The sequence below is a fragment of the Pleurodeles waltl genome, chromosome 3_1 (assembly GCF_031143425.1).
Source record: "Pleurodeles waltl isolate 20211129_DDA chromosome 3_1, aPleWal1.hap1.20221129, whole genome shotgun sequence".
In the NCBI taxonomy this organism is placed as follows: Eukaryota; Metazoa; Chordata; class Amphibia; order Caudata; family Salamandridae; genus Pleurodeles; species Pleurodeles waltl.
The window spans coordinates 1,206,323,174-1,206,348,048 of NC_090440.1; the positions used below are offsets into that span (position 1 = coordinate 1,206,323,174).

At 44.5% G+C, this 24,875-nt stretch overlaps 1 protein-coding gene across 1 annotated transcript in view; it reads right to left on the reverse strand.

Annotated features, from left to right (window-relative positions):
• The window catches only part of LOC138283564 (ATP-dependent RNA helicase DDX25-like), a 1,306,790-nt gene that overhangs the window by 951,011 nt on the left and 330,904 nt on the right, over positions 1 to 24,875 (reverse strand). Inside the window, exons 2-3 of the mRNA XM_069221504.1 lie at positions 3,649 to 3,741; positions 3,366 to 3,468 (exon numbers count right to left, since the gene is read on the reverse strand). Of these exons, the coding sequence (XP_069077605.1) occupies positions 3,366 to 3,468; positions 3,649 to 3,710 (165 nt within the window). The 5' untranslated portion in view covers positions 3,711 to 3,741. The remainder of the gene's footprint in view (positions 1 to 3,365; positions 3,469 to 3,648; positions 3,742 to 24,875) is intronic.

Genomic DNA, 24,875 nt, shown 5'->3' on the forward strand with positions numbered 1-24,875 from the left:
ATTCAGTCATTTCGCTTTGGCAGATTTCAAAGTGTTCACCTTGCCCCTTTTCAGTCTTCGGCTACCCTGCCTAACTGTGGCATTCCGCGAGGGACATAACTGGGCCTGACACTTTATTATGCCTACATGTCATCTATGGTTGGTACTGTTAACTCATTTGAATGTGACATTTCTGTCTCCCGATGACACTCTAGTAACAAATGTTTTAAGAAGTGTTGTTAAAACTAATATACTCCCTTCTTGGAAACTGGCAATTATTATCCCTATTTTTAAAAAGGGCAATAGGCAAGACCCTTTCTGCTACGGACCTATATCTCTGATTGACTCCACAGCTAAGATTCTGGGTAGTCTGATTTTATCCCGCCTGGAGGATTGGGTGATACAGACTCAGATTGTATCTCCAATTCAATTTGGCTTTCGACCCGGTTTGGGTACAGTTGAGCAAGTATTAAACCTGCACCTCATTCTTAACAAATATGTAATTGCCAAAAGGGAGCCAATGCATATGGCTTTTATTGACTTATCCGGCGCCTTTGACTTGGTAAACAGGGAGAAGCTGTGGCAAATCATGGAAACTATGGGATGCGACGTGACTCTACTGGATCTCATAAAGCGCCTTCATATGGATTTAAAGGTGTTAGTTTAGTTTGGCACATCGAGACAGAGAACCGCCCCTATTTCCTCTTTTAGGGGAGTGCGACAGGGATGTATTTTGGCCCCCTTTCTTTTTTTTTTATATATATTAATGGGCTTTATGATTTTTTTATAAAAAAATGGGAAGGATATGCCAAAGATGGGTCAGAGATTGCTCCCAGTTTTACTATATGCGGATGATGCTGTACTTATTGTACGCACTGCAAATGGTTTACAAGGCCTGTTGGATCTTTTCTTGGACTTCATGTTGGACTTAGACCTAAAAGTAAATTATTCACAGACACTCGTTATGACATGTGGCCCCTGAAATACAAAATCTAAAATATTTACTATGGGGGGGGGGGAGGGGGGCAGTATTATTAATAAAGTGAGGGATTTCTGTTATCTAGGTATTCACATAAGCTCTTCTATGCTTTGGAATACTCACCTTAAATTTAAGACCCAGCAAATGTCAAGGAATACTGAAGCGATTTTTCGTTCTACCCGTAAACTGGGCCACAGATCGTCTTCTCAGATCATGTCGCTATATAATTCCAAGTGTCTCTCAGCAACCATATATGGGTCTGGAGTCTGGGGCTACATTAAAATACCCACTCTCCAACGTACCGAGAATAAATTTATGCGCAGACTATTGATGGTACCGAAGTGTATAGCAAACATCGTCATCCACGAAGAGGTGGGCCAATGCTTTTTAGAGGATACGGTCTCTATTGCCCCCCTTTTGCTGTGGATTAGATGTTGGACGAACCCAGCGGCAAGCCTTGTGCAAGAATGTATTACTGAATGCACACAGTTGGCTAATTCGAACAGAATCCCCTGGCTTTCGTACTTGCGATCATCTTTTGATAAGCTTGGGCTTAGGTACATGTATGAAGAAACGCAAACGCTAACTACAACTGCAAAGTCGCTGTTGAAAGCACGTCACTCTGAGCATACTTTGCATATAAGACTTCATAGCTGTTTTAACTTGAAATCTTTAGATTCTTATATCCAGGTTGTTACGGCTTTACATATTGAACCTTATTTGACATGGTTTTCATGCCCAAAAATATATTCTCTTTTCACTTTTTTTTTAGATTAAATTTGATTCATTTTAAGGTGGCCTTTCCCAAGCAGTGTATTTGGCAAAAAGATTTACCACCCTGCCCTTGCGATGCCAGTTCAAAGCAAAGCACTTCTCATTTTGTTCTCTTTTGTTCTCTTTTGTTCTCTTTATGCCTCCCCTAGAAACACTTTCATTTTACCTATTTTACGCACTTTAAGACCAATCCATTATAAGGAAGCTTTGATATATTTCCAGAAATTACCAAATGACAAAATCTGTTTTCAGTTTTTAATTTTATTAGATCATCTATTGCTATTAGGAACCGGTAATAATATCTTGTAATTTATTCATCTTATATCATGCTGACTCTTAAATCTTATCCTTATGTTCAAACTTTTATACCTTATATATGTGGTTTAGGATAGCTTTTATTTCAGCGGAAGAAAGGTTTTTATTATATTTTAGGGTATTTAACCAGTTTTTAGTATTACATTGTACGAAACTAGTAAACGATTTGATAAGAACATTGACATATCTGTGAAAGAGGAACTTGGACAAGATCATTCTGCCATCCTTTTTTCTTGGTAACATATGTAAGATGTATTTTACTTTATTTCTGTTTGCTTGAAATTTGATCTTTACTTGTACTTTTATGGCAATTGCCGAATAAAGTTCTTTGACTGACTGACTGACACTCATATTATCATGTTTAGCGCAACAGATATTCAAACTAGATGCTTGTGCATCACTTCCATCATTAACTGGATGAAAATGCAAGTTAGTGAACTTAAGTCCACTTCTTGGTGGTTGGATAACTAAGCTGTGCATCTATCTTATTAAAACTAGCAAGAAACATTGGGTTATGTCTTAGGTCAAGACCTTTTCATAAGAGATCGAATCAACCAAGTCTCGGCTACCTGATTTGCCATCACGAAAATGCTTCGGAGGGCATTTCATAGGCTTCCAGTGGCTCGACTGGAATACGGGACCACCTTCTATCTTGGCATCTGAATTTAACTGATGCAAAGACTTCAAATAATCTACAACTCAGAGTTGATAGTTAGTCTTCCAACTTACTTCCCTTCTTCTTTCTATCTCAAGGAACTCCACTGGCTTCCAATACAAAAAAGTGCCTTGTTGAAGACTCCGAGGATTGAACACAAAGGTCTTCAGAACTTGGGTCCTCTATATCTGAATAAAAAGGTCTATTTCAATCATCCAGAGTGTGTTCTGTAGTCCACCAAACTCTACCTATCTCACATTTCCTACATATCTCATTCCAGACTAGGAGGATACTCGTTTTCATTCCTGGAAGCAAGAATTGAAACCCCCTTCCACTATCTGTGCACCAAACCACCAGCTTTCCACTCTTTAAGAAAAAAAAAACTTAAGACATATCTCTTTCATTAGAGCTGTTTTCTTTAAACATGTCTTGTCCTGGTAGAATTCTCTTTACGCAAGGACACCCCTCGTGGGTGGCAGTTGAACTCTACAAATCTAGATAATAATAGTAGTTTGCAGATCAGGGATATTTAAGATTCATGTGTTGAGTAACAATACATTTTAGTTATATGGCTCTGCTGAAATCCTAACATAATGAACAAACCATGAACAACTTGACCTAAATGAATAATATAACTGCAGAATACAACTTCTTTAGCTTCACCTGTGGATATTCTTCTTCGGTTCTTACACGACTCAGCATAGCCAGCACAAAAGCTGCTGTTTTTCCAGTTCCAGACTGACTCTGGGCTATCAAATTTTGCGGGCTAAAAACAACAAAAAAGTAAGAATTAGGCAAATGGACTTGGCAACGTATAATACTTATATAAGAACCTATAGAAATTATATTTCAGCAGTTGACAAGATAGCTAGAGAAGATGTAGTCAAGAAATGGTTCATATTTAAAATGGTAGTAAATAATTTGAACCAGATGTTTTGCTACTCACGGGTCAGCAAGCATCATTGGTAGGGCCTTCTCCTGGATCTTGGAAGGTCTATTGAAACCCATAGCATAAACACCTTCCAATAACCTCTTTTGTCTGTCAACAAAAAGACTGTGTTAGAAAAATTTAGACTTGAGCGAATTACCATTGGTGTAGGTGTTTTTTTTTATGCGTTCCTCAGTACAAATCACCTATGCTGACACTGAAATTCAAGGGTAGTAAACACACCTTCAAAACACAAAAGGAACTTTTAAATTCAGTGCCCATTTTCTGAATCAGGCGGTTGTAAATGCTTGGCAACTTATTTTGCCAACTACATCAATAATCTGCAATACAATATATTTGAATCTTTCATAAGGGCTTCTGCTTTGCATTTTTTTTCCAGCTTCATACAATTTTATTTTTAACATGAAATAAAGCACATCAACACCTCCAAGTGTAAAGGGGTGTAGTACAGTTCATGAAAATAGCTGAGATAATATTTGAGCAAATTTGAAAAACAAAAGACATAGAGAAAATAAAAGATTAATAAAAATACAATTTAAAATAAAAGAAAAATTAAGGGAAGAGCAATAACTGAAAGCCATTACAATGTCCTAAATTAAACAGGAGCTGAGGAGAAAAGCTTAAAGCATTGTGTTAGTGGGGAATTTGCGGAAGGCTTGTATGGAGGGCTGCAGGTAAATGCCCACTGTAGAACGTGCAGCTGCTGAAAAAGCTTTAGAATAGTTTTCCTTGCTTATACTTCAGGATTATCAACCACAGAATAGCCCTGAATTTGCCTGTAAGCAATAATTTGTCTGGTTAGAACTTAACACCTACAATATTCCAGAATCCTGATTGGCATGGCTAAGCAAAGGAATGAAGAATGTATGCAACAATCTCACATTTACAGACATTAGCGATCAATTATGCAGATGAACACAGAACGCCCTGCAGGGGACAGGAGTGAGAATAAGGACAACCACAGACAATGTCTATACCAACTTCTAGTTTTGAAAAACACATGGTCTAGATACTCGTTCTGAAGTCAGGATCAGAGACAAAGGATTTAACTTATTTGTTAAGTGACACGTACATGATTTTGCATATGGATTTAAATTTTGAGAGAGGAGACCAAAACACAACTTAATGGCCTGCCTAAGGACAACATTATTTTGGATTAAAAAAGTAGCTAGTATGGAAAGTCATGACTGAACAGGAAGAGGGTAGAGTGACGCTTAAATGAAAGTAGTTTCAGTTGTAACATGATTTAATTTTGAGGTAGTGAATCTGGCACCCAGTACTCAACCACAGATAAGCAGTCCATCAAGTACTGGCCATCTCCCACATATGATACTTACAGGCATCAAAGCAGTAGTGGAAGAAGATACCAGGCAATGCACTACATGGTCCTGTGCATCCAAGTGGATTTTGAAAAAAAGTTAGCAACATAAGGTAATCTGTAGGAGTGGATCTGATCTGCAGGTGCTCATCCAAACAAACTCATAACCGACATAAAAATGCTTTGCATTATACTATTCAAATTTAACCAGCATTGTCTTTCATGAAACCTAAGAGTGCTCGAGAACTATTTGTCTCTCAATTATAAAAATCAAGGTTTTTGGAATCCTGCCGAACTGTAAACCAGAAATGTAAACATCTTCAATTCATTGTTACATTCACATCTTCGAGCTAACATCAATGTTAATCACACCTGACTAACCACATCATATATTTATTCTTACAGGGCACACTACAGATCTGAAATGCGTCTATGTACTATTGAAAAAGCCAGGTCTGATGGCACAGGTCAGGAAGGGTATCACAGTGACAGTTAACCACCACACCATGACTTAGCGACCACAGTATTTACATGATCATGCAGTAGGGGAGCTGTGGTTGCAATAAATTCTCCTGCCCTTTGTATAGAAAACAAAGCATTTTCATGACTAAGCTTTTCATATGCATAGCATGGACTTCAAAGGAGAACAAAGCTTGTGGTTCTCTGAAAAAAAAACATTACGGTCTAGGGATTCTCTGATTACTTCTAAAGGGGACTAATTGCATTTTAATGGACTAGCACTTCAAGGGTAGGAGCGTTAAGAAAACATTTTGTGTATTTGAGGATTTGTTTGTAGTACATGAACTAGTATTAGAAGTTAGAAGAAGTGTACTTTAACTTTTGCTCTGAAGAACATGTTTGGAGAACCTTGTGGATATCCATGGGAGGCTATACCAGAGGGAGGGTGCCCCTGGAACAACAAGAATCCTACTCACTTAAAGAGGTGCACCTGTGATGAATTATTTCAACTGGAGCAGGTCAGTGAACTGTAGAGACATGTATAGCCAAACCACCCCCCCACCATTTACAAACCTGTGCAGTGGTTGCTCAGCTGCAACAATATATGTGAGCCAATTACTAAGTGGATATATTCAAAGCACGCATTTGACCAGAAATAGAAACAATATGTACTTTTGTCTTTCTTGGTTGGCCCAGGAATAATTGCTAATGGCAGCATTATTGGTGGTTAGCTTCTGTTGAAATTCTCATCGGCTTTTAATTCAGTGAACAACCAAGTTCCTCCTCTCCTCTGTGAATCCAAAGGAACAGAACTTAACTCTTTTGAACTCTTTACCTTTTTAAATCTTAACTCTAAGGAATGTAACTCTTTGTTTTGATTGCCTATGTTTAATGTCATTTCTCCTGCTTCATACAACTGTCAAAATTGGGCACTATCGTGTGATGTCCCGCAGGAATAATTATGTTTGATACAGCTGTCCAAGTACGTAGAGAAAAGTATGGGAAATGTGAACTAAATATTCTGTAAATGTTTTGTTAGGCTTTGACCTACTTGTAACGCCATATACAATACAACACACACACCTCAAATGAAAAACAAATGCAACTTAACCCCTTCCCTGCCAGGCCTTTTTTAGGTTATTTGGGGCAGTTTGCACCTAAGCCCTCATAACCTTTTGTCCACATAAGCTACCCATATCAAATTTGCATCCTTTTTTTCCAACATCCCAGGGATTCTAGATGTACCCAGAGTTTGTGGGTTCCCCTGAAGGAGAACAATTAATTAGCCAAAAAACAGCTAAAACTTCATTTTTTCAAACAAATGGAACAAAAGGGCAGCAGAAGAAGGCTTGTGGTTTTTCCCCTGAAAATGGCATCAACAAAGTGTTGGCGGTGCTAAAATCACCATCTTCCCAGCTATCAGGAACAGGCAGGCTTGAATAAGAAAACCCCATTTTCAACACAATTTTGGCATTTTACTGGAACAGACCCAATTTTTACAAATTGTTTGGGCTTTAAGCCTTCTTCCAGTTAGTGACAGAGATGGGTCTGAAACCAATGCTGGATCCCAGAAAGCTAAACATTTCTGAAAAGTAGACAACATTCTGCATTCAGCAAGGGGTCATTTGTGTAGATCCTACAAGGTTTTTCTACAGAAAATAACAGCTGAAACAAAAATAAAATTTAAATTGAGGTAAAAAAACAGCCATTTTTCTCCATGTTTTATCCTGTAACTTTTCCCTGCGATATCAGATTTTTGAAAGCAATATACCGTTACGTCTGCTGGATTCTTCTGGTTGAGGGGATATATAGGGCTTGTAGGTTCATTAAGAACCTTAGGTACCTAGAGCCAATAAATGAGCTGCATCTGGCAAAGGGTTTTCATTCTATACCAGGTATACAGCAATTCATTTGGTGAAATGTAAAGAATGAAAAACTGGTATCAAGAAAACCTTTGTATACCCAAGATGGGCACAAGATAAGGTGTTGAGAAGCAGTGGTTATCTGCACATCTCTGAATACTGGGGTCCCCATACTAGCATGTGAATTACACAGCATTTCTCAAATAGATGTCTTTTTTACACACTGTCTTACATTTGGAAGGAAAAAACATAGAGAAAGACAAGGGGCAATAACACTTGTTTTGCTATTCTGTGTTCCCCTAAATCTCCTGATAAAAATGGTACCGCACTTGCGTGGTTAGGCCTAATGCCCACAACAGGAAACGCAATATGGACACATTACATTTTCCCAAAGAAAACTGAGATGTTTTTTTAGAAAGTGCCAAGCTGTGGATTTTGGCCTCTAGCTCAGCTGGCACCTAGGGAAACCTACCAAACATATGCATTTTCTAAAACTAGACACCTAGGGGAATCCAAGATGTGGTGACTTGTGGGGCTCTCAAAAGGTTCTGTTACCCAGAATCCTTTGCAAACCTAAAAATGTGGCCCCAAAACAATTTTTCCTCACATTTTGGTGACATAAAGTTCTGGAATCTGAGAGGAGCAACAAATTTCCTTCCACCCAGCTTTCCCTCAAAGTCTCCCGATAAAAATGGTACCTCACTTGTGTGGGTAGGCCTACTGCCCGCGAAAGGAAATGCCCCAAAACACTATGTGGACACATCACATTTTCCCAAAGAAAACAGAGCTGTTTTTTGCAAAGTGCCAAGCTGTGGATCTTGGCATCTAGCTCAGCCGGCACCTGGGGAAACCTACCAAACCTGTGCATTTTTGAAAACTAGACACCTAGGGGAATCCGGGATGGGGTGACTTGTGGGGCTCTCCTCAGGTTCTGTTACCCAGAATCCTTTGCAAACCTCAAAATTTGGCCCAAAAAAAACAAACACTTTTTCCTCACATTTCCGTGATAGAAACTTCTGGAATCTCAGAGGAGCCACAAATTTCCTTCCACCCAGCGTTCCCGCAAGTCTCCCGATAAAAATAGTGCCACACTTGTGTGGGTAGCCCTAGTGCCCGCGAAAGGAAATGCCCCAAAACACTATGGGGACACATCAAGCTTATCAAATACTAAACTACCTGTTTTTGCGGGGGTGGGGACTGTAGGAGGCTGGACTGGCTTGTAGTGAGTACCAAGGGGTACTTGCACCTTGCACCAGGCCCAGTTATCCCTTATTAGTGTATAGGGTGTCTAGCAGCTTAGGCTGATAGATAATGGTAGCTTAGCAGAGCAGCTTAGGCTGAACTAGGAGACGGGTGAAGCTACTACAGTACCACAAGTGTCACTTCCACAATATCATAAGAAAACACAATACACAGTTATACTAAAAATAAAGGTACTTTATTTTCATGACAATATGCCAAAGTATCTTAGAGTGTACCCTCAGTGAGAGGATAGGAAATATACACAAGATATATATACACAATACCAAAAATATGCAGTATAGTCTTAGAAAACAGTGCAAACAATGTATAGTTACAATAGGATGCAATGGGGAAACATAGGGATAGGGGCAACACAAACCATATACTCCAAAAGTGGAATGCGAACCACGAATGGACCCCAAACCTATGTGACCTTGTAGAGGGTCGCTGGGACTATTAGAAAATAGTGAGAGTTAGAAAAATAACCCTCCCCAAGACCCTGAAAAGTGAGTGCAAAGTGCACTAAAGTTCCCCTAAGGACAAAGAAGTCGTGTTAGAGGAATAATGCAGGAAAGACACAAACCAACAATGCAACAACACTGGATTTCCAATCTGGGGTACCTGTGGAACAAGGGGACCAAGTCCAAAAGTCACAAGCAAGTCGGAGATGGGCAGATGCCCAGGAAATGCCAGCTGCGGGTGCAAAGAAGCTTCTACTGGACAGAAGAAGCTGCGGTTTCCGCAGGAACGCAAAGGGCTAGAGACTTCCCCTTTGGAGGACGGATCCCTCTCGCCTTGTAGAGTCGTGCAGAAGTGTTTTCCCGCCGAAAGAACGCCAACAAGTCTTGCTAGCTGCAAATCGTGCGGTTAGCGTTTTTGGATGCTGCTGTGCCCAGGAGGGACCAGGAGGTCGCAAATTGGACCAGGAGGTAGAGGGGACGTCGAGCAAGACAAGGAGCCCTCTTAGCAGCAGGTAGCACCCGGAGAAGTGCCAGAAACAGGCACTACGAGGATGCGTGAAATGGTGCTCACCCGAAGTCGCACAAAGAAGTCCCACGTCGCCGGAGAACACCTTAGGAGGTCGTGCAATGCAGGTTAGAGTGCTGTGGACCCAGGCTGGACTGTGCACAAAGGATTTCCGCCGGAAGTGCACGGAGGCCGGAGTAGCTGCAAAAGTTGCGGTTCCCAGCAATGCAGTCTAGCGAGGTGAGGCAAGGACTTACCTCCACCAAACTTGGACTGAAGAGTCACTGGACTGTGGGGGCCACTTGGACAGAGTTGCTGGATTCGAGGGACCTCGCTCGTCGTGCTGAGAGGAGACCCAAGGGACCGGTAATGCAGCTTTTTGGTGCCTGCGGTTGCAGGGGGAAGATTCCGTCGACCCACGGGAGATTTCTTCGGAGCTTCTAGTGCAGAGAGGAGGCAGACTACCCCCACAGCATGCACCACCAGGAAAACAGTCGAGAAGGCGGCAGGATCAGCGTTACAGAGTTGCAGTAGTCGTCTTTGCTACTATGTTGCAGGTTTGCAGGCTTCCAGCGCGGTCAGCAGTCGATTCCTTGGCAGAAGGTGAAGAGAGAGATGCAGAGGAACTCGGATGAGCTCTTGCATTCGTTATCTAAAGTTTCCCCAGAGACAGAGACCCTAAATAGCCAGAAAAGAGGGTTTGGCTACCTAGGAGAGAGGATAGGCTAGCAACACCTGAAGGAGCCTATCAGAAGGAGTCTCTGACGTCACCTGGTGGCACTGGCCACTCAGAGCAGTCCAGTGTGCCAGCAGCACCTCTGTTTCCAAGATGGCAGAGGTCTGGAGCACACTGGAGGAGCTCTGGACACCTCCCAGGGGAGGTGCAGGTCAGGGGAGTGGTCACTCCCCTTTCCTTTGTCCAGTTTCGCGCCAGAGCAGGGCTAAGGGGTCCCCTGAACCGCTGTAGACTGGCTTATGCAGAATTGGGCACATCTGTGCCCAAGAAAGCATTTCCAGAGGCTGGGGGAGGCTACTCCTCCCCTGCCTTCACACCATTTTCCAAAGGGAGAGGGTGTAACACCCTCTCTCAGAGGAAGTCCTTTGTTCTGCCATCCTGGGCCAGGCCTGGCTGGACCCCAGGAGGGCAGCTACCTGTCTGAGGGGTTGGCAGCAGCAGCAGCTGCAGTGAAACCCCAGGAAGGGCAGTTTGGCAGTACCAGGGTCTGTGTTACAGACCACTGGGATCATGGGATTGTGCCAACTATGCCAGGATGGTATAGAAGGGGCAATTCCATGATCATAGACATGTTACATGGCCATATTCGGAGTTACCATTGTGAAGCTACATATAGGTAGTGACCTATATGTAGTGCACGCGTGTAATGGTGTCCCCGCACTCACAAAGTCAGGGAAATTGGCCCTGAACAATGTGGGGGCACCTTGGCTAGTGCCAGGGTGCCCTCACACTAAGTAACTTTGCACCTAACCTTTACCAGGTAAAGGTTAGACATATAGGTGACTTATAAGTTACTTAAGTGCAGTGTAAAATGGCTGTGAAATAACGTGGACGTTATTTCACTCAGGCTGCAGTGGCAGGCCGGTGTAAGAATTGTCAGAGCTCCCTATGAGTGGCAAAAGAAATGCTGCAGCCCATAGGGATCTCCTGGAACCCCAATACCCTGGGTACCTCAGTACCATATACTAGGGAATTATAAGGGTGTTCCAGTAAGCCAATGTAAATTGGTAAAAATGGTCACTAGCCTGTTAGTGACAATTTGGAAAGAAATGAGAGAGCATAACCACTGAGGTTCGGATTAGCAGAGCCTCAGTGAGACAGTTAGTCACTACACAGGTAACACATTCAGGCACACTTATGAGCACTGGGGCCCTGGTGAACAGGGTCCCAGTGACACATACAACTAAAACAACATATATACAGTGAAAAATGGGGGTAACATGCCAGGCAAGATGGTACTTTCCTACAGGGACCTACGTTTTTGGTCCTGGAGTAGGCAGCCATATAGGGAAACCTACCAAACCCAATCATTTCTGAAAACTAGACACCCAAGGCAATCCAGAGAGGTGTGACTTGTGTGGATTCCCCAATGTTTTCTTACCCAGAATTCTCAGCAAACCTCAAATTTAGCTGAAAAAAATCACATTTTCCCCACATTTCTGTGTGGGATCACCGCACCGGGACAAATTTCCTACCACCCAACATTCCTCTCAGTCTCCCGGTACCTCACTTTGTGTAGGTGGACCAAATGCCTGTGACATGGAAGAGCCAAAAACAAAAACCAAAGCAGGTCCAAAAGGGCAGTTTGAAAAAAAACATTTTTAGGCTGACAAGTACGGCAGAATTTTTGTCGGTATAGATGAGACAATGCTGGGTGGTAGGTATTTTGTGGATTCCTGCAGATTCCGGAAGGTTCCATCACAAAAATGTGGGAAAATGTGTGATTTCCAGCAAAGATGGAGGTTTGCAGAGCACTGTGGGTAAGAAAATGGTGCGGGTGCATGTGAAGCACACCACCCTGGAATCACCCAGATGTTTAGTTTTCAGATGTGCCTAGGTCTTGTGGATTTTTCTACATGGAAGCTTCCTAAAGTCCAGAAAGTGCAGCCCTCACCATTGCAAGTAGGACGATTTTGAGAGTTAGCCAAGCTCTCATGGCCCAAAATTTAAAACCAAAACCCAAAATAATCAAATGTCCTCTTGCTTGCCATGGGATAAGATGTGTTAGTGTGCGGGGGAAGAGCTGAAAGACTGCTACCCCATTCAGTTGTGGTGGGGGCATAACCAGACCCATAGTGGTTGGTAGCCACCACCCCACTATGTGTTTTCTTTTAATTCCCTGGCTTCTAGTAGCGTTTCTCCCCCCCCCCCCCCGGATGTGAACTGGGGGTAATTGCCCCATCTGCCCACTGGTGGGCAGAACAACTTTGGCTCCATTTATTTGGGGTGGGGGTATGGCCTCTGGTGGGTTTTCTGCCTTCCAAAAATAGGTCAATCTGCCCCAAAGGGGAGTAGATATGGCTAACAGTAATGTTCCCCCATGGGTGCCTAAGTGGTTTCTGACCCTCACCCCAGGGGCAGATCAGCCTAATAGAAATAGGCCGATCTGCCCCCAAGGAGAGCAGAAATGGCCTTTAATAAATCCACCCCCATCCCCCAGGGGAGCGACCATTGCCTAAGTGGTCGCTCACCTTGCGTGAAATTGGCGCAAAAACATCCCTGGGACCTAGTGGTTTCTGTCCACCTTGGGGGCAGCTCGGCCTAATAAAAATAGGCCGAACTGCCCCCAATTGGGGCAGAAATGGCCTAAAATAAATTTGCCCCCAGGGGAACGACCCTTGCCTAAGGGGTCGCTCCCCTTGTGTGAAATGGACGCAAAAAATAAAAATCCCTGGTGTCTAGTGGTTTCCGCCACCTTTGGGGGCAGATTTGCCATATAAAAATAGGCCGATCTGCCCCCAAGGTGGGCAGAAATGGCCTAAAGGCAATTTGCCCCCTTGGTGAGCGACCCTTGCCTAAGGGGTCGCACCCCACATATAAAAAAAAAAGAAAAAAAAAAGAAAAAAAATCCCTGGTGTCTAGGGTTTTCTGCCCCCCCCAGGGGAGATCGGCCTAATTACAACAGGCCGATCTGCCCCCATGGGGAGCAGAAACGGCCTACAACAAATTTGCCCCCCCAGGGGAGCGACCCTTGCCTAAGGGGTCGCTCCCCTCAGGTGAACTGACAAAAAAAAAATCCCAGGTGTCTTGTGGTTCTAATACAAATAGGCTGATCTGCCCCTAAGGGGGCAGAAATGGCCTAAAAGTAAATTTGCCCCCAAGGGAGCAACCCTTGCCTAAGGGGTCGCTCCTCACATATACTAAAAAAGAAAAAGAAAAAAATGTATCCCTGGTGTCTAGCGGTTTTTGACCCCCACCCCTGGGGGCAGACTGGCCTAATTATATTAGGCCAATCTTCCCCCGGGGGGGGACAGAAATGGCCTAAAAATAAATTGCCCTTGCTCAAGGGGCCGCTCCCCTCTTTCAATAATAAAACAATAAAAAAAAAACTCCCTGGTGTCTAGTGGCATTGCTGCTGCCTGATAGCATCACGTTGGGCAGCAGAAATGCAGAGAGAGTCATCAAAGGAAACGCCTTTCCTTTCCTTCGATGCTTCTCTCAGCCCCTCCACGTGATCGGAGGAGAAATGCTTTTGCATTTCTCCTCCTTCCAGCGCAAAGGGGTAGGCCTCTGATGAGGTCAGCGTGCGATCGTGCGCTGACATCATCAGACGCTGTGGGGGTCAGGGGGGGCGGGAGTGGAAGGGGAAGAAATTCCCCTTCCATCCCTGCCCAGGGGAGGGGGGGTGCAAGGCTCCCAGGGGGCACGCTAGCACTTTCCCCAAGGGCCCCTATCTGGACATAACGGTTACCTCCTGGCCACCCAAGCGGTGGTGCCCAGGAAGTAACCGTTACGTCCAAGGCACCCGAGGGGTTAAATAAATCTGTGGGAAATGCATTTTTCTTCTGGGACAGTTCGATTACTTTTAGCAATCACTTCAGGTATCTGTGGGACTACTGGGACAATCACTTATTTGAAAACTAGTCGATGCACTGGGAAATAGTGATGTGTGTTTATAGTGAGTCCTAAGACATCTAAGCCTATGAAATAAAGCACAGTGAACTGAGTCATTAGTTTAAATTGTACTGCACACAGTATAAGAGGGTGGACACAAGCTGTCGGAAAATGTGCTAAATATTTTATAAAACAAATGTACAGTGCTTTGAAACGTTATATTTTTAGTATGTAATGCGCTAATTGTAGCTAGTGCAACCTTTTTTAAAAGGATACATTCTAGATTAGATTAATCAATTAAAACCTTTACTGCCCCCCAAGCAGCCTTCATATTTGCCAATGAACCAATTGCACACATTTACATTTCTTTCAGGATCCTAGAGAGAAGCTTGTTTCTTCTTTAGCTCAGTCTCCTTTCTCCCACTCCACAGACGGTAAAAGGAGACTTTGCTTCTCCCCTGTACATCCTTGTTGCATCAGGGAAAGTGTAAACTGCAAGACATTCGATAATCAGGCTTTTAAAGGGTCAACATCTTTTGCAGTGCACCATATTACAAATTTAGACCATCTACCAGCATATACCATCTTGGTGAAGTATTGTCTGGCCGATAAAATTACATCCACCACTTCAGGGGGGAGCGAAAAAAGTTGCCCTGTTCACTCTCCAAGCATGTAGGTGCAAGCTCTGGAGCTGGGGGTGTAGAACCTCCCCCTGCAACCGTGAGAGGAGGTCTTCCCTGTGAGGCAGAGGGCACAGAGAGAGCTGAAGAAGGTCTGCATACCAAACCCTTCGCAGCCAATTCGGGGCTATTAATATGACTTGGGCCCAGTCTTGGGGAATCTTCCACAGAATTCGAGGAATCAAGGCTATGGGGGTAAACACGATAAGTAGCTGGGAGCTCCAGTTCAACTGAAACACATCACCCAATGCTCCCAGCATTGGATACTGAAGGCTGCAGAACAACACGGTGTGCTGAGAGGGCTCCATGTGAGATTTGGGCACGTTGATGAAAAACCTCAGATTGAACAACAACTGGGTTGTTAAATGCAAGTTATGCTACACCAACTCCAGACATTTGGCTTTGAGCAACCAATCGTCCAGATAAGGGAATACTGGTATCCACTACTGCCTGAGATGTGCAGTGACCACCGCCATCATCTTTGTGAAGAATCGAGGTGCAGAAGTAGGACCAAAGACAAGGACTGCTAAGTGATAGTGTTGCGACCCTAACATGATACGGAGATACTTCCTGTGTGACTGAAGAATGGGAATATGAAAAAACGCTTCGTGCAAGTCTATGGAAACCATCAAGTCTTCTTTGTCCAGCACAAAACGCACCTGTTTTAGGGTCCGCATTTTTTATTTTTCCTGTTTGAGCAACCAATTGGTTTAGGATCAGCTGTAAACAACCCTTCTTTTTGAGGATCAGGAAATATCTTGAATAAAATCCCTGACCCCTTTCCTGCTCCGGAACCAACTCCACTGAACCCTTTATAAGCTTATTTTGCACCTCCTGCAGTAGATGTTCTTTTGAACAAAAACTTTGTTGGGGAGGAAAGGGAGGGGAAAACTCTTGGAAGGGAAGGGCGTTCCCATTTTCTACAGTGTCTAACACGCAGCTGTTATTATGGACTTCCATTTTTGTAGGAAATAAGTCAAACTCCCTCCCACAGGTAAAGCATGCTCGCGTAAGATGCGGTTACTAGGGCTGCTTTCCTGAAAGATTAGTAGAGGAGGAAGAAGAAGAGAAGGAAGAAGGCTGGTGGCCTGCATCACGTTGTTTGACTCTCCCACAAAGTCTGTAGGATCTGTAGCGGGGGTTGGCCGACTGCTGTTGTTGGAGATGCTGCCTCCCTCGAAAGAAGGAGCCTCAGCCAAACCCCCTAAATCTACATTGAGGTCTGTAGGTCATGGAGAGTGACTGAAGACCCAAGGGTTTCACAGTGGCCTTGCTCTCCTTAAATCTTTCTAATGCCACATCTGTTTTGGCCCCCAATAACCTGGCTCCATCAAAGGGTAGATCCATTAATGTGGATTATACATCCGGGAAGAACCCCAAGCCCTTCAACCAGGCATGTCGCTTACTAGCAATCGTAGCCCCATCGCCCTGGCAACTGAATCCACCATATCAAGGTCTGATTGTATTACTTGTTTTGCAGCCACCTGACTATCATTCAAGAGCTCTGCAAAATAGCCCTGAACATCCTGTGGCACCTTGGGGATGACGTCCTGGCCGAATCCATCAATGCATGGATGTATCTACCCAACAAACAAGTGCCATTAACAGATTTCAATCCCATGCCTCCTGAAGAATAGCTCTTTTTTGCAGATTGCTCCATCTGTTTTGATTCTCTGTCAGCTGGGGTCATGAGAAAATAACTAGGGGCTGATCTACAGGAGTAAGAAGCCTGGTCCACCAAGCTTTCTGGCATAGGATGCTGGCTCAAAAATGCAGTATCTCCTGACGCTGCCCTATACCTCCGAGCATTCAATATTGACACTGCTGGAGTAGAAACCAGATTGTGCCACACATCCAAACTGGTTCTGTCAAAGCCTCATTAAATGGTAACAAAGGCTCTAAAGCAGAAGAGGAAGAATGAAGAACCTCTGTAAGAATGTTTGATACTCAGTAGTGGGAAGAGGCAAGTCCAGCAGTTCTGCTGCCTGTCTTATTACCCCATGATATGAGGTAACCTCCGGCAGGGATATGCCCCTAGAGGGTAATAATTCCCACTTTGGAGAAGTGTCCAGACCACTGGCTATATCAGTGCCATCAAATTCTTGAGATGGCACAGGAATTTCATCCTCTTTTAGCTCAAGGTCTTGGTGCTCCTCTAAATATTGCTGCTTCTCCAAGAGCCTCATGGCTTCCCTTCTTGATCAGCGTTGGAAGGGAATTTACTGGCGTTGAAGAGGTCTGTTGCAGCGCCGGCAAAGTCGGTGTCGGCACCGGTACCTTAGACCCCGAAACCTGATGAGCAGGCGTAGAGTGACAACGCAGGACGTGATCTTTCGGACATTGGCACCGCCACCATGGGTGCCAACAGATCCTGAATATCAGATTTCAAAGTTGTCTCCCTCGGCGCCGTCACAGGCCAGGGATACAGAGCCATAGGCAGAAAAGGCAGAAACTGTGCTTGTCTATCTGGTGCAGGAAAACCTCCCAGGGAGGAAGAGAATGGACCCGTGGGGCCAGCTGGCACACCAGAGGTGGGAGTCACCCTATTGAAAATGCTATGCATAGCATTCAAAATATGTGTTGGGTCTGTTTCTGGAGTTGGAATATTCGGATATTCTTGCTCCTGCTGGGGAGGCCGGATATGACCTGCTGCCTACTCTTCAGTCTCCTTATCCGGTGGTATAACAAGAGAGAACTGTGCTATCAGAGTCACAGATGATGCCAGGATTTCCACCAAAGACGGCACCAGGGAAGCTTCGGGTGACTTGGGAGGAAGAAGAGACAGACAAAGTAGGAATGACTTCCCAAGTCGATCCACACCAGGACTTCGAAGCAGGAGACAGAGGTCAATGACTGGCTTCTCGGGATGAATGACTCTGCGAACTATGGCGCTGTCTCTTCTATAGCAACCTCCAAGATCGATGAGACCATGACTTAGCTCAAGGCTGGGATCTATGACTTTGCCTGTCCTTTTTAGCTTTCGCTAAGAATAACTTTGCCCCCTTTCCTTCAGAGCCTTTGGATTCATGCTCTGACACGAACTACAACCCCTGGTGTTGTGATCTGAACTCAAGCACCAAAGGCAATCTTTGTGCGGGTCCGTAACTGACATCTGACCTCCGACTCTTGAAGCCTGATTTCTTAGGCAGAGACATTGTTGCGCAACCAGACACAGACAATGAAATTTCCTAGAAACAGTGTACCCACACAGAGAAAGTGGAAAAAAATGTTATTCGTCGAAGGTGCAGAAAAAAGGGAACTGACATCAGCATGCAGGCAAGGACTTCTATGGCTCCAATGACGTCAGACGGAGTGGCATGCGAAGCCGTGCCATGGTGACGTCCTCATCGATGTGGAGAGCTAGAGAGAGTAAATGCTGGTGCAATGGGGGTATTTAAAAAGGTGAGGAATCCACAGATGGATGTATCCATCAGAATTTGGTGATCTTGTTGGTAGTGAAGAGATCCAACGCTGGGTGGTCTCAGCGTGAGAAGATCTTGTTCACATCCTGTTGATCCAGCTCACATTCGTGGCAGCTGTCCTCCCTCCGGCTGAGTGCGTCTGCAAGAGCGTTGTGGACGCCAGACACGTGTTCTGAGCGCAGACAAATCCTGTGTAACATGAGCCAATCACAGAGAGCTTAAACTTCTTGTGAAAGGGATAGGGACCTTGTTCCTCCCTGTTTGTTGATGTAATACATACTGATTGTGTTGTCCGTTGGACCTGCACAGATGAGCCTGATATCCGTGGGAGAAAAGCTTGGAGCATGAGAAAAATTGTCTTTAACTCTAAGAGATTGATATGCATCTGTTTCTGATAGCTGGACCACCTTCCCTGGATGCACATGTCTTGCAAATGACTGCTCACGCCCTCTAGAGAGGCATCTGTTGTGATGATGAAGTCTGGAAATGGGGTAAGAAATGTAAACCTCTGAGAAATGTGATTGAAGCAAGTTCATTACTGCAATGCTTCTACCATGGTGTAACATTTATTAAGTCCTCGAAGGACCCTTGGGCCTTGCTCCATTCATGTTGCAGTTCCTCCTGGAGCGGTCTCATCTTCAGTCGCTATAGATGTACTAGGTTTATTGATGAAGAAATCATCCCTAGGAGCGACTTGAAGAGTCTCACAGAAACTAACTTTCTTCTGGATATTTCCAGAGCTAAATTGGATAACGTTTGCTGTATTTCTTCCAAAAGGTAAGCCTTGTTTTTGACTGTGTCGAGTTTTGCACCAAGGAAAATCATTTTGCGTCTTGGAATTGTGGATGACATTTGGTGATTTACCATTAGCCCTAGGCTGTGAAATAATGCAAGACAGGCATTGGTGGCTTAGGAAGGTTGCTGTGCTGTTGGCGCTTTTAGCAGTCAATCGTCTAAGTAGAGGAAAACTTGAAAACCCTGCTTCCGAAGTGCAGCCGCCACTGGTGCGAAACAATTTGTGAATACTAAGGGAGCTGATTTCAGTTCAAAAGGGAGAACTTTAAACTGATAATGGGTACCGGCTATGGTAAAGCAAAGGTATTTGCGATGCCTGGGGTGAATGGGTATGTGAAAATAGGCATCTTGGAGATCTAACGATGTCATGTAATCTCCGCTGCTTTAGAAAGTGGAAAATGTACGACAGGGTTATCATACGGAAGCATGATTTGCGCAGACATTTGTTTAATTGCCTGAGATCTAAAATTGGCCTCCATTCGCCTGACTTTTTTCTTACAAGGAAGAACCGGGAGTAGAAACTTAGTCCTCTCTGATGAGGGAACCTGCTCTATTGCATTCTTGGAAAGCATTTGAGAAGCTTCTTGTTTTAGTAGGTGGAGATGAGGCGGTGCATCTTCTTTGGAGGATGGTTTGGAGGTCTGTGCACAAACTCCAGAGTATGACCGGAACTCACCATATCCAACACCCATTTGTCCAACGTTATCTCCTTCCACTAATGTGGGTAATTCGAGATGTTCACACCATCGTGGTTGAATTGGGAGGAAGGAGGAATTGCAGCGGGTACCCAATGGAGATCATTTGCTGAGGTTGGTGTTCCGACCTTAGGGGGTGGGGGTCTGTTTCCTTCTGCCACCTTGGCTGCTATAGGCTGTTGCGGGTAGGCCTGGTGATAAGGAGGCCTGTATTGTGATTGTGGTTGGTTTTATCTCTGGTAACCGCCTCTGAATAAAGAGAAACCTCTGCCTCTGGCTCCATGAAAGAACTGTCTTTTATACTACAGAGAGCCAAGAGTATGGGCAGTATCTGTGTCTGTTTTAATAGTCAACAAAGCATTGCCTATATGCTTTCCAACCAAAGTTTTGCCATTGTAGGCCATATCTAGTATCTTGGATTGGACCTCTGGTCAAAATGAAGTAGCTTTCAACCAACCCTGGCGGTGCAAAACCGCTGCCCCGGCTAGTTGCCGGAAGCCTGTGGAGGCAATGTCTAAGGTGCAGCCAATGATTTCTGATGTATGTTCGCCCTCCTGCAATATTTTTCTAGCTTCAGGTTGTTTATCCTCCGGGAGGAGATCAATGAAGCTACTCACATCGGACCACATCTGGTGATCTTAGTGTCCTAAAATAGCTAAAGTATATGCTGCACGGACTGTGATTACCAACATCAGGGAGAACCTCTTCCCTACATTGTCCAGACACCTGCCTTCCTTGTCTAGCGGGGATGAAATAGGAATGGACGGATTCTTAGAGCGCTGCTGGGCAGCTTGGGACACAACAGAGTATGGAGAATCTTCTGTAGCTTTATATTTCTTATCCAGACGAGGTGGAACTGGTGGCACTGTGGCTGGATTTTTCATGATTTTTATTCCTTCACTTCATATGTAATCAATACTGGGGATTGCCCTTGGAGACTTTCTTGCTTTGTCCTTGAAATCATGGAGGAAACAATCTGTGTGGGAGAGACATGTTGGCAAATGAAAACGAGTGGCAGCCCTATACATCAAATTATGAAACCCTCCGATATCCTCCGGTGGAAAGTCCGAAGGATGAGGAGGAGGTGGTGGTAATGGCGTAGGGGCTAAGTAATCAGCCAACTCATCATGAGGGTGTTGTGGAGCAAGGATTTCTCCCTCCCCACTCTCCTTGTCCAGTGAGTTATCATCCTCTGTAGGAGCTATCGTAGAAGCTGGTGTAAATCTATGTGCCCGATCCTCCTTAACGTCTACATGGCTCTGCTCACTAACCTAGCCCGATCTCACAACCTCAACATCGTCGCTTACGCTGATTACACGCAAATGATCCTCTCACTCACAAAGGACCCCGCCAATGCCAAGACCAACCTCAATGAAGGAATGAAGCCCATCGCCAAATGGATAAAGAACAGCTGAATGAAACTGAATTCCGACAAGAATGAGGTCCTCATCTTCGGCTCCACCCCCTCCGCATGGGATGACTCCTAGTGGCCTGCCACACTTGGAACCGCACCGACACCCACTGACCCCGCACGCAACCTGGGATTCATTCTAGACTCTTCACTATCAATGACCAGCAAGTCAACGCCATCCCCTCCTCCTGCTTTAACACTTTCCTCGTGCTTCGGATGATCTACAAATGGATCCCCACTGAAACCAGAAGGATGGTCACCCAAGCCCTCGTAAGCAGCAAATTGGACTACAGCAATGCCCTCTATGCAGGAACCACAGCCAGACTCCAGAAAAGACTGCAACGTATACAGAACGCCTCCGCACGCCTCATCCTGGACATCCCCGCCACTGCCAGATCACAGACCACCTGAGAGACCTACACTGGCTCCCCGTCAACAAGAGAATCACGTTCAAACTCCCCACTCACGCAAACAAGGCACTGCCCAACACCAGAGCAGAATACCTCAAAAGACGGCTCTCCTTCTACACCCAGACCCCACAACTTTGCTCCGCCGACCTTGCCCTTGCCACCGTCCCACGCATCCACAGAACGACCAGCGGCAGATCGTTCTCCCACCTCGCCGCCAAGATGTGGAACACTCTTCCCACCCACCTGCGCCAGACAAAGTTACCTTCAGGAGACACCTCAAGACATGGCTGTTCGAGCAGTAGCAGCCAACCTCCCCCCCCCTCAGTGTGTTGAGACCCTCACCAGTGAGTAGTGCGCTTTACAAATACTCTGATTGACTGATTGATTGACAGAAGGCATAGCAGGAGAGGAAGGCTGCTGTTGCAGAGGCTGTTGTGGTTGATCCAGAGTCGAATCCGTAAATGGTTGTTTGTAGTCCTGAAGCATGGCCTGAAGGGCTCGAATGAGGGATGGAGTCATCTGCACCATATTGCGTGGTTGAAAATATTGGAACGGCTCATACTGTCTACCATGAGGGGTATAATATGACTCAGTCGTGCTGGTCATGTTCTTCATCGTCATCTTGGTATTTGGCATGAAATTCTGATGGACTGTGAGCGTTCCCTAATTGTCCCACATACTCGGATTCTTCCCAGTCCAAGAGGTGGCTAAGTAGTAAGTTTGAGACTTTGCTAAGAGATGTGTCATCATGATGCAAAGTAGTCTTTGTGACTTTAGTTATCCTGATTTTGGTGTGAAGATTAGCAGAATCTGAGGAGGTGGCAGCAAGACTGTATTATGGCACTATTTCTTTTGAAGCAGATGATGTTGTCATCTGTAATACTGTCAACGGTGATGTCATCGACGATGGGCTCATCGCTGGTGGCGTCAACGATGATGATATTGTTGATGGTGTCGTCAACGATGGCCTGGTCGACAATGGTTTTCTCAATGATGGTTTTGTCAACGGTGGCTTAGTTGATGGATGGGACATAGGTGGTGGATGAGTCTTCACTGACGGTTCCAAAGGTCTGGTTGTCGACTGAAGTTTCTTCTTTACTGGTGGTGATGTCAAATTTACTGTGGCATGTGCCGTTGTTGAGGAGATTGGTTTCTGTATGGCCATTGTCGATGTTTAGTGACGACAATGGCGTCGTCAACGAAACAGTGGAAACAGTGGTGATGGTGGATGTAGTGGTGGTCATCGACGGCATCGTCGGAGATGGAGTCATTGTCAAATGAAACTTCAGTGATGCTTTTCTTGATGTCGACGGTTCAGAGGAAAGAGAGTGATGACTAGCCTCCTTTTTCTTTAAATAGGGAGTGTATGGCTGTGAGGTGGCTGACCCTGCAGAGACCATGTGAATTTTCTCTTTTGAAGTGTCTTTATGATGGATTGTAGCAGCCTTCCTGCTCTCCTCAGAATGCCCCTAGTCAGATGATCTTGACATTTTTGGGGGTTTTGCAGCCCTGTCACTGTCCTCACATAATGTGCTGGACTTCTCCTGTAGCAATAAGGGAAGCCTTCCTTCCCTGTCCCTGGGACTACTAAAGGAGAAAGATCAACAGATTTTGCAGTCCTTCACTTGATGTTTAGTGTACAGATAGTACAGGTAGTCCTTGTGAGGATCATCAATATGGAGCCTTTTGTTGACACAGGATTTTCAAGGACAAAAAATCCTTTATTAGAAGTATCTGACATCTTTGGTTGTAGATGGTTGTAGAAAAATAGCTTTGAACGGAAAAAACTGGGCAGAGCTCAGCGAGACTCCCTTCACACGATGTGTAGTAGAAAATCTGAGGGAACGAGCCTCTCTCAGGAATATTCTAGAAGTTGTTGGCACCTGATTGGTCATAGGTCAAGTTTGGTTCTTTTTTCAAAAGGACACAGATAGGCTATTTGATTGAGGGCTACTGCCATTATAGCCTATGTTTATATCTACATACTGATTTTCTAAGGGACCATGGGACTCCCACTTCGACGACGGGGAATGATTCAAGCATGTGAATCTATGAACGATCCAATACTGGATAATTTGGGAACTGTTCTGATCAAATTGATAAAGCTTGGGAACATTGTTCCTTCACTTCAACTTCTGGTTTGACACAATATATATTAATATTGTGGTCCAACAGCTGACTTTCTATCTACACAATGACGACGCTCAGGTACTTGCTAAAGGTTAAACTATGGAAACACACTAAACCAGGGCCTTTCAGTGGTGCTGAGAAGAAACACAAAAAAAAAAAATCACAATACAGTGGCACAACTACTAGTCTACGTTATAAGTAAATCTGTACATATGTGACATCAAATAACTTGATTTCCAGTGCATTAATGATTCTCCTTAAAGCCTTCTGAATTAACCAAAGGGTCTTCCACCACTCTGGAAGAACCTTATGTCCATACAATACACATTTGTCCAAGCATCAAGGCCCATATTTATACTTTTTTTAGCGCCGCATTTGCGCCGCTTTTTGACGCAAAAACGGCGCAAACTTACAAAATACAATTTTATTTTGTTAGTTTGTGCCATTTTTGCGCCAAAAAGCGGCGCAAATGCGGCGCTAAAAAAGTATAAATATGGGCCCAAATGTATTTTGAGAAACATCTTTCAACTGAATGTTCCACTATTCTGTAGGGCAGTGGTTCCCAACCTGTGGTCCGGGACCCCTGGGGGTCCGCGAAGCCTCCTCAGGGGGTCCATGACTGCTTAGAAAATTAAATAATATTAACAGAGTAGGTCCCCAGTTTTCAATAATGACTCAGTGGGGCTCCCCAGATTCCAATACTTATAATTATTCAGTGGGGGTCTCTGGTTTCCAGTAATGATAAAGTGGGGGTCCACAGAAGTCTAAAGGTTGGGAACCACTGCTGTAGGGTACAGAAAAGAACGGTTTTCACAGACCTGAAACCAATCAACAAAAACGTATTGTCATTTCTCCTCTTGGCTACCAATGACTAACTTGGTTGCCCTGAGTAGAACTCTTCGTGTTTCACATATCCAAAAGGCCAATTCCTGAGACAGACATTTACCAAATAAGATAATGCATCATAACATGTCTTCCTCTCTGCCGAGAGTGCTATGAATCAAGAAATCAGGACAAAGAATCTAGAATTCCCTGTCACTGTTATTCACCGTCTTGGTCACATGATTACACCGAACTTGCCAGTAACCTGAAATACCTTAGCAAAAAGTGCATCTAGCCAGGTAGTTCAGATATCCAGCCTCACAACCCTTAAGTCCTCCGGCTCCTTTTATCTAGCATCCTAATGCACCATGTACTACTTCTACCACTTATTTGAGACATTATTTACACCCCAAGGATCACTATATTAAAATCTTCTCAATTT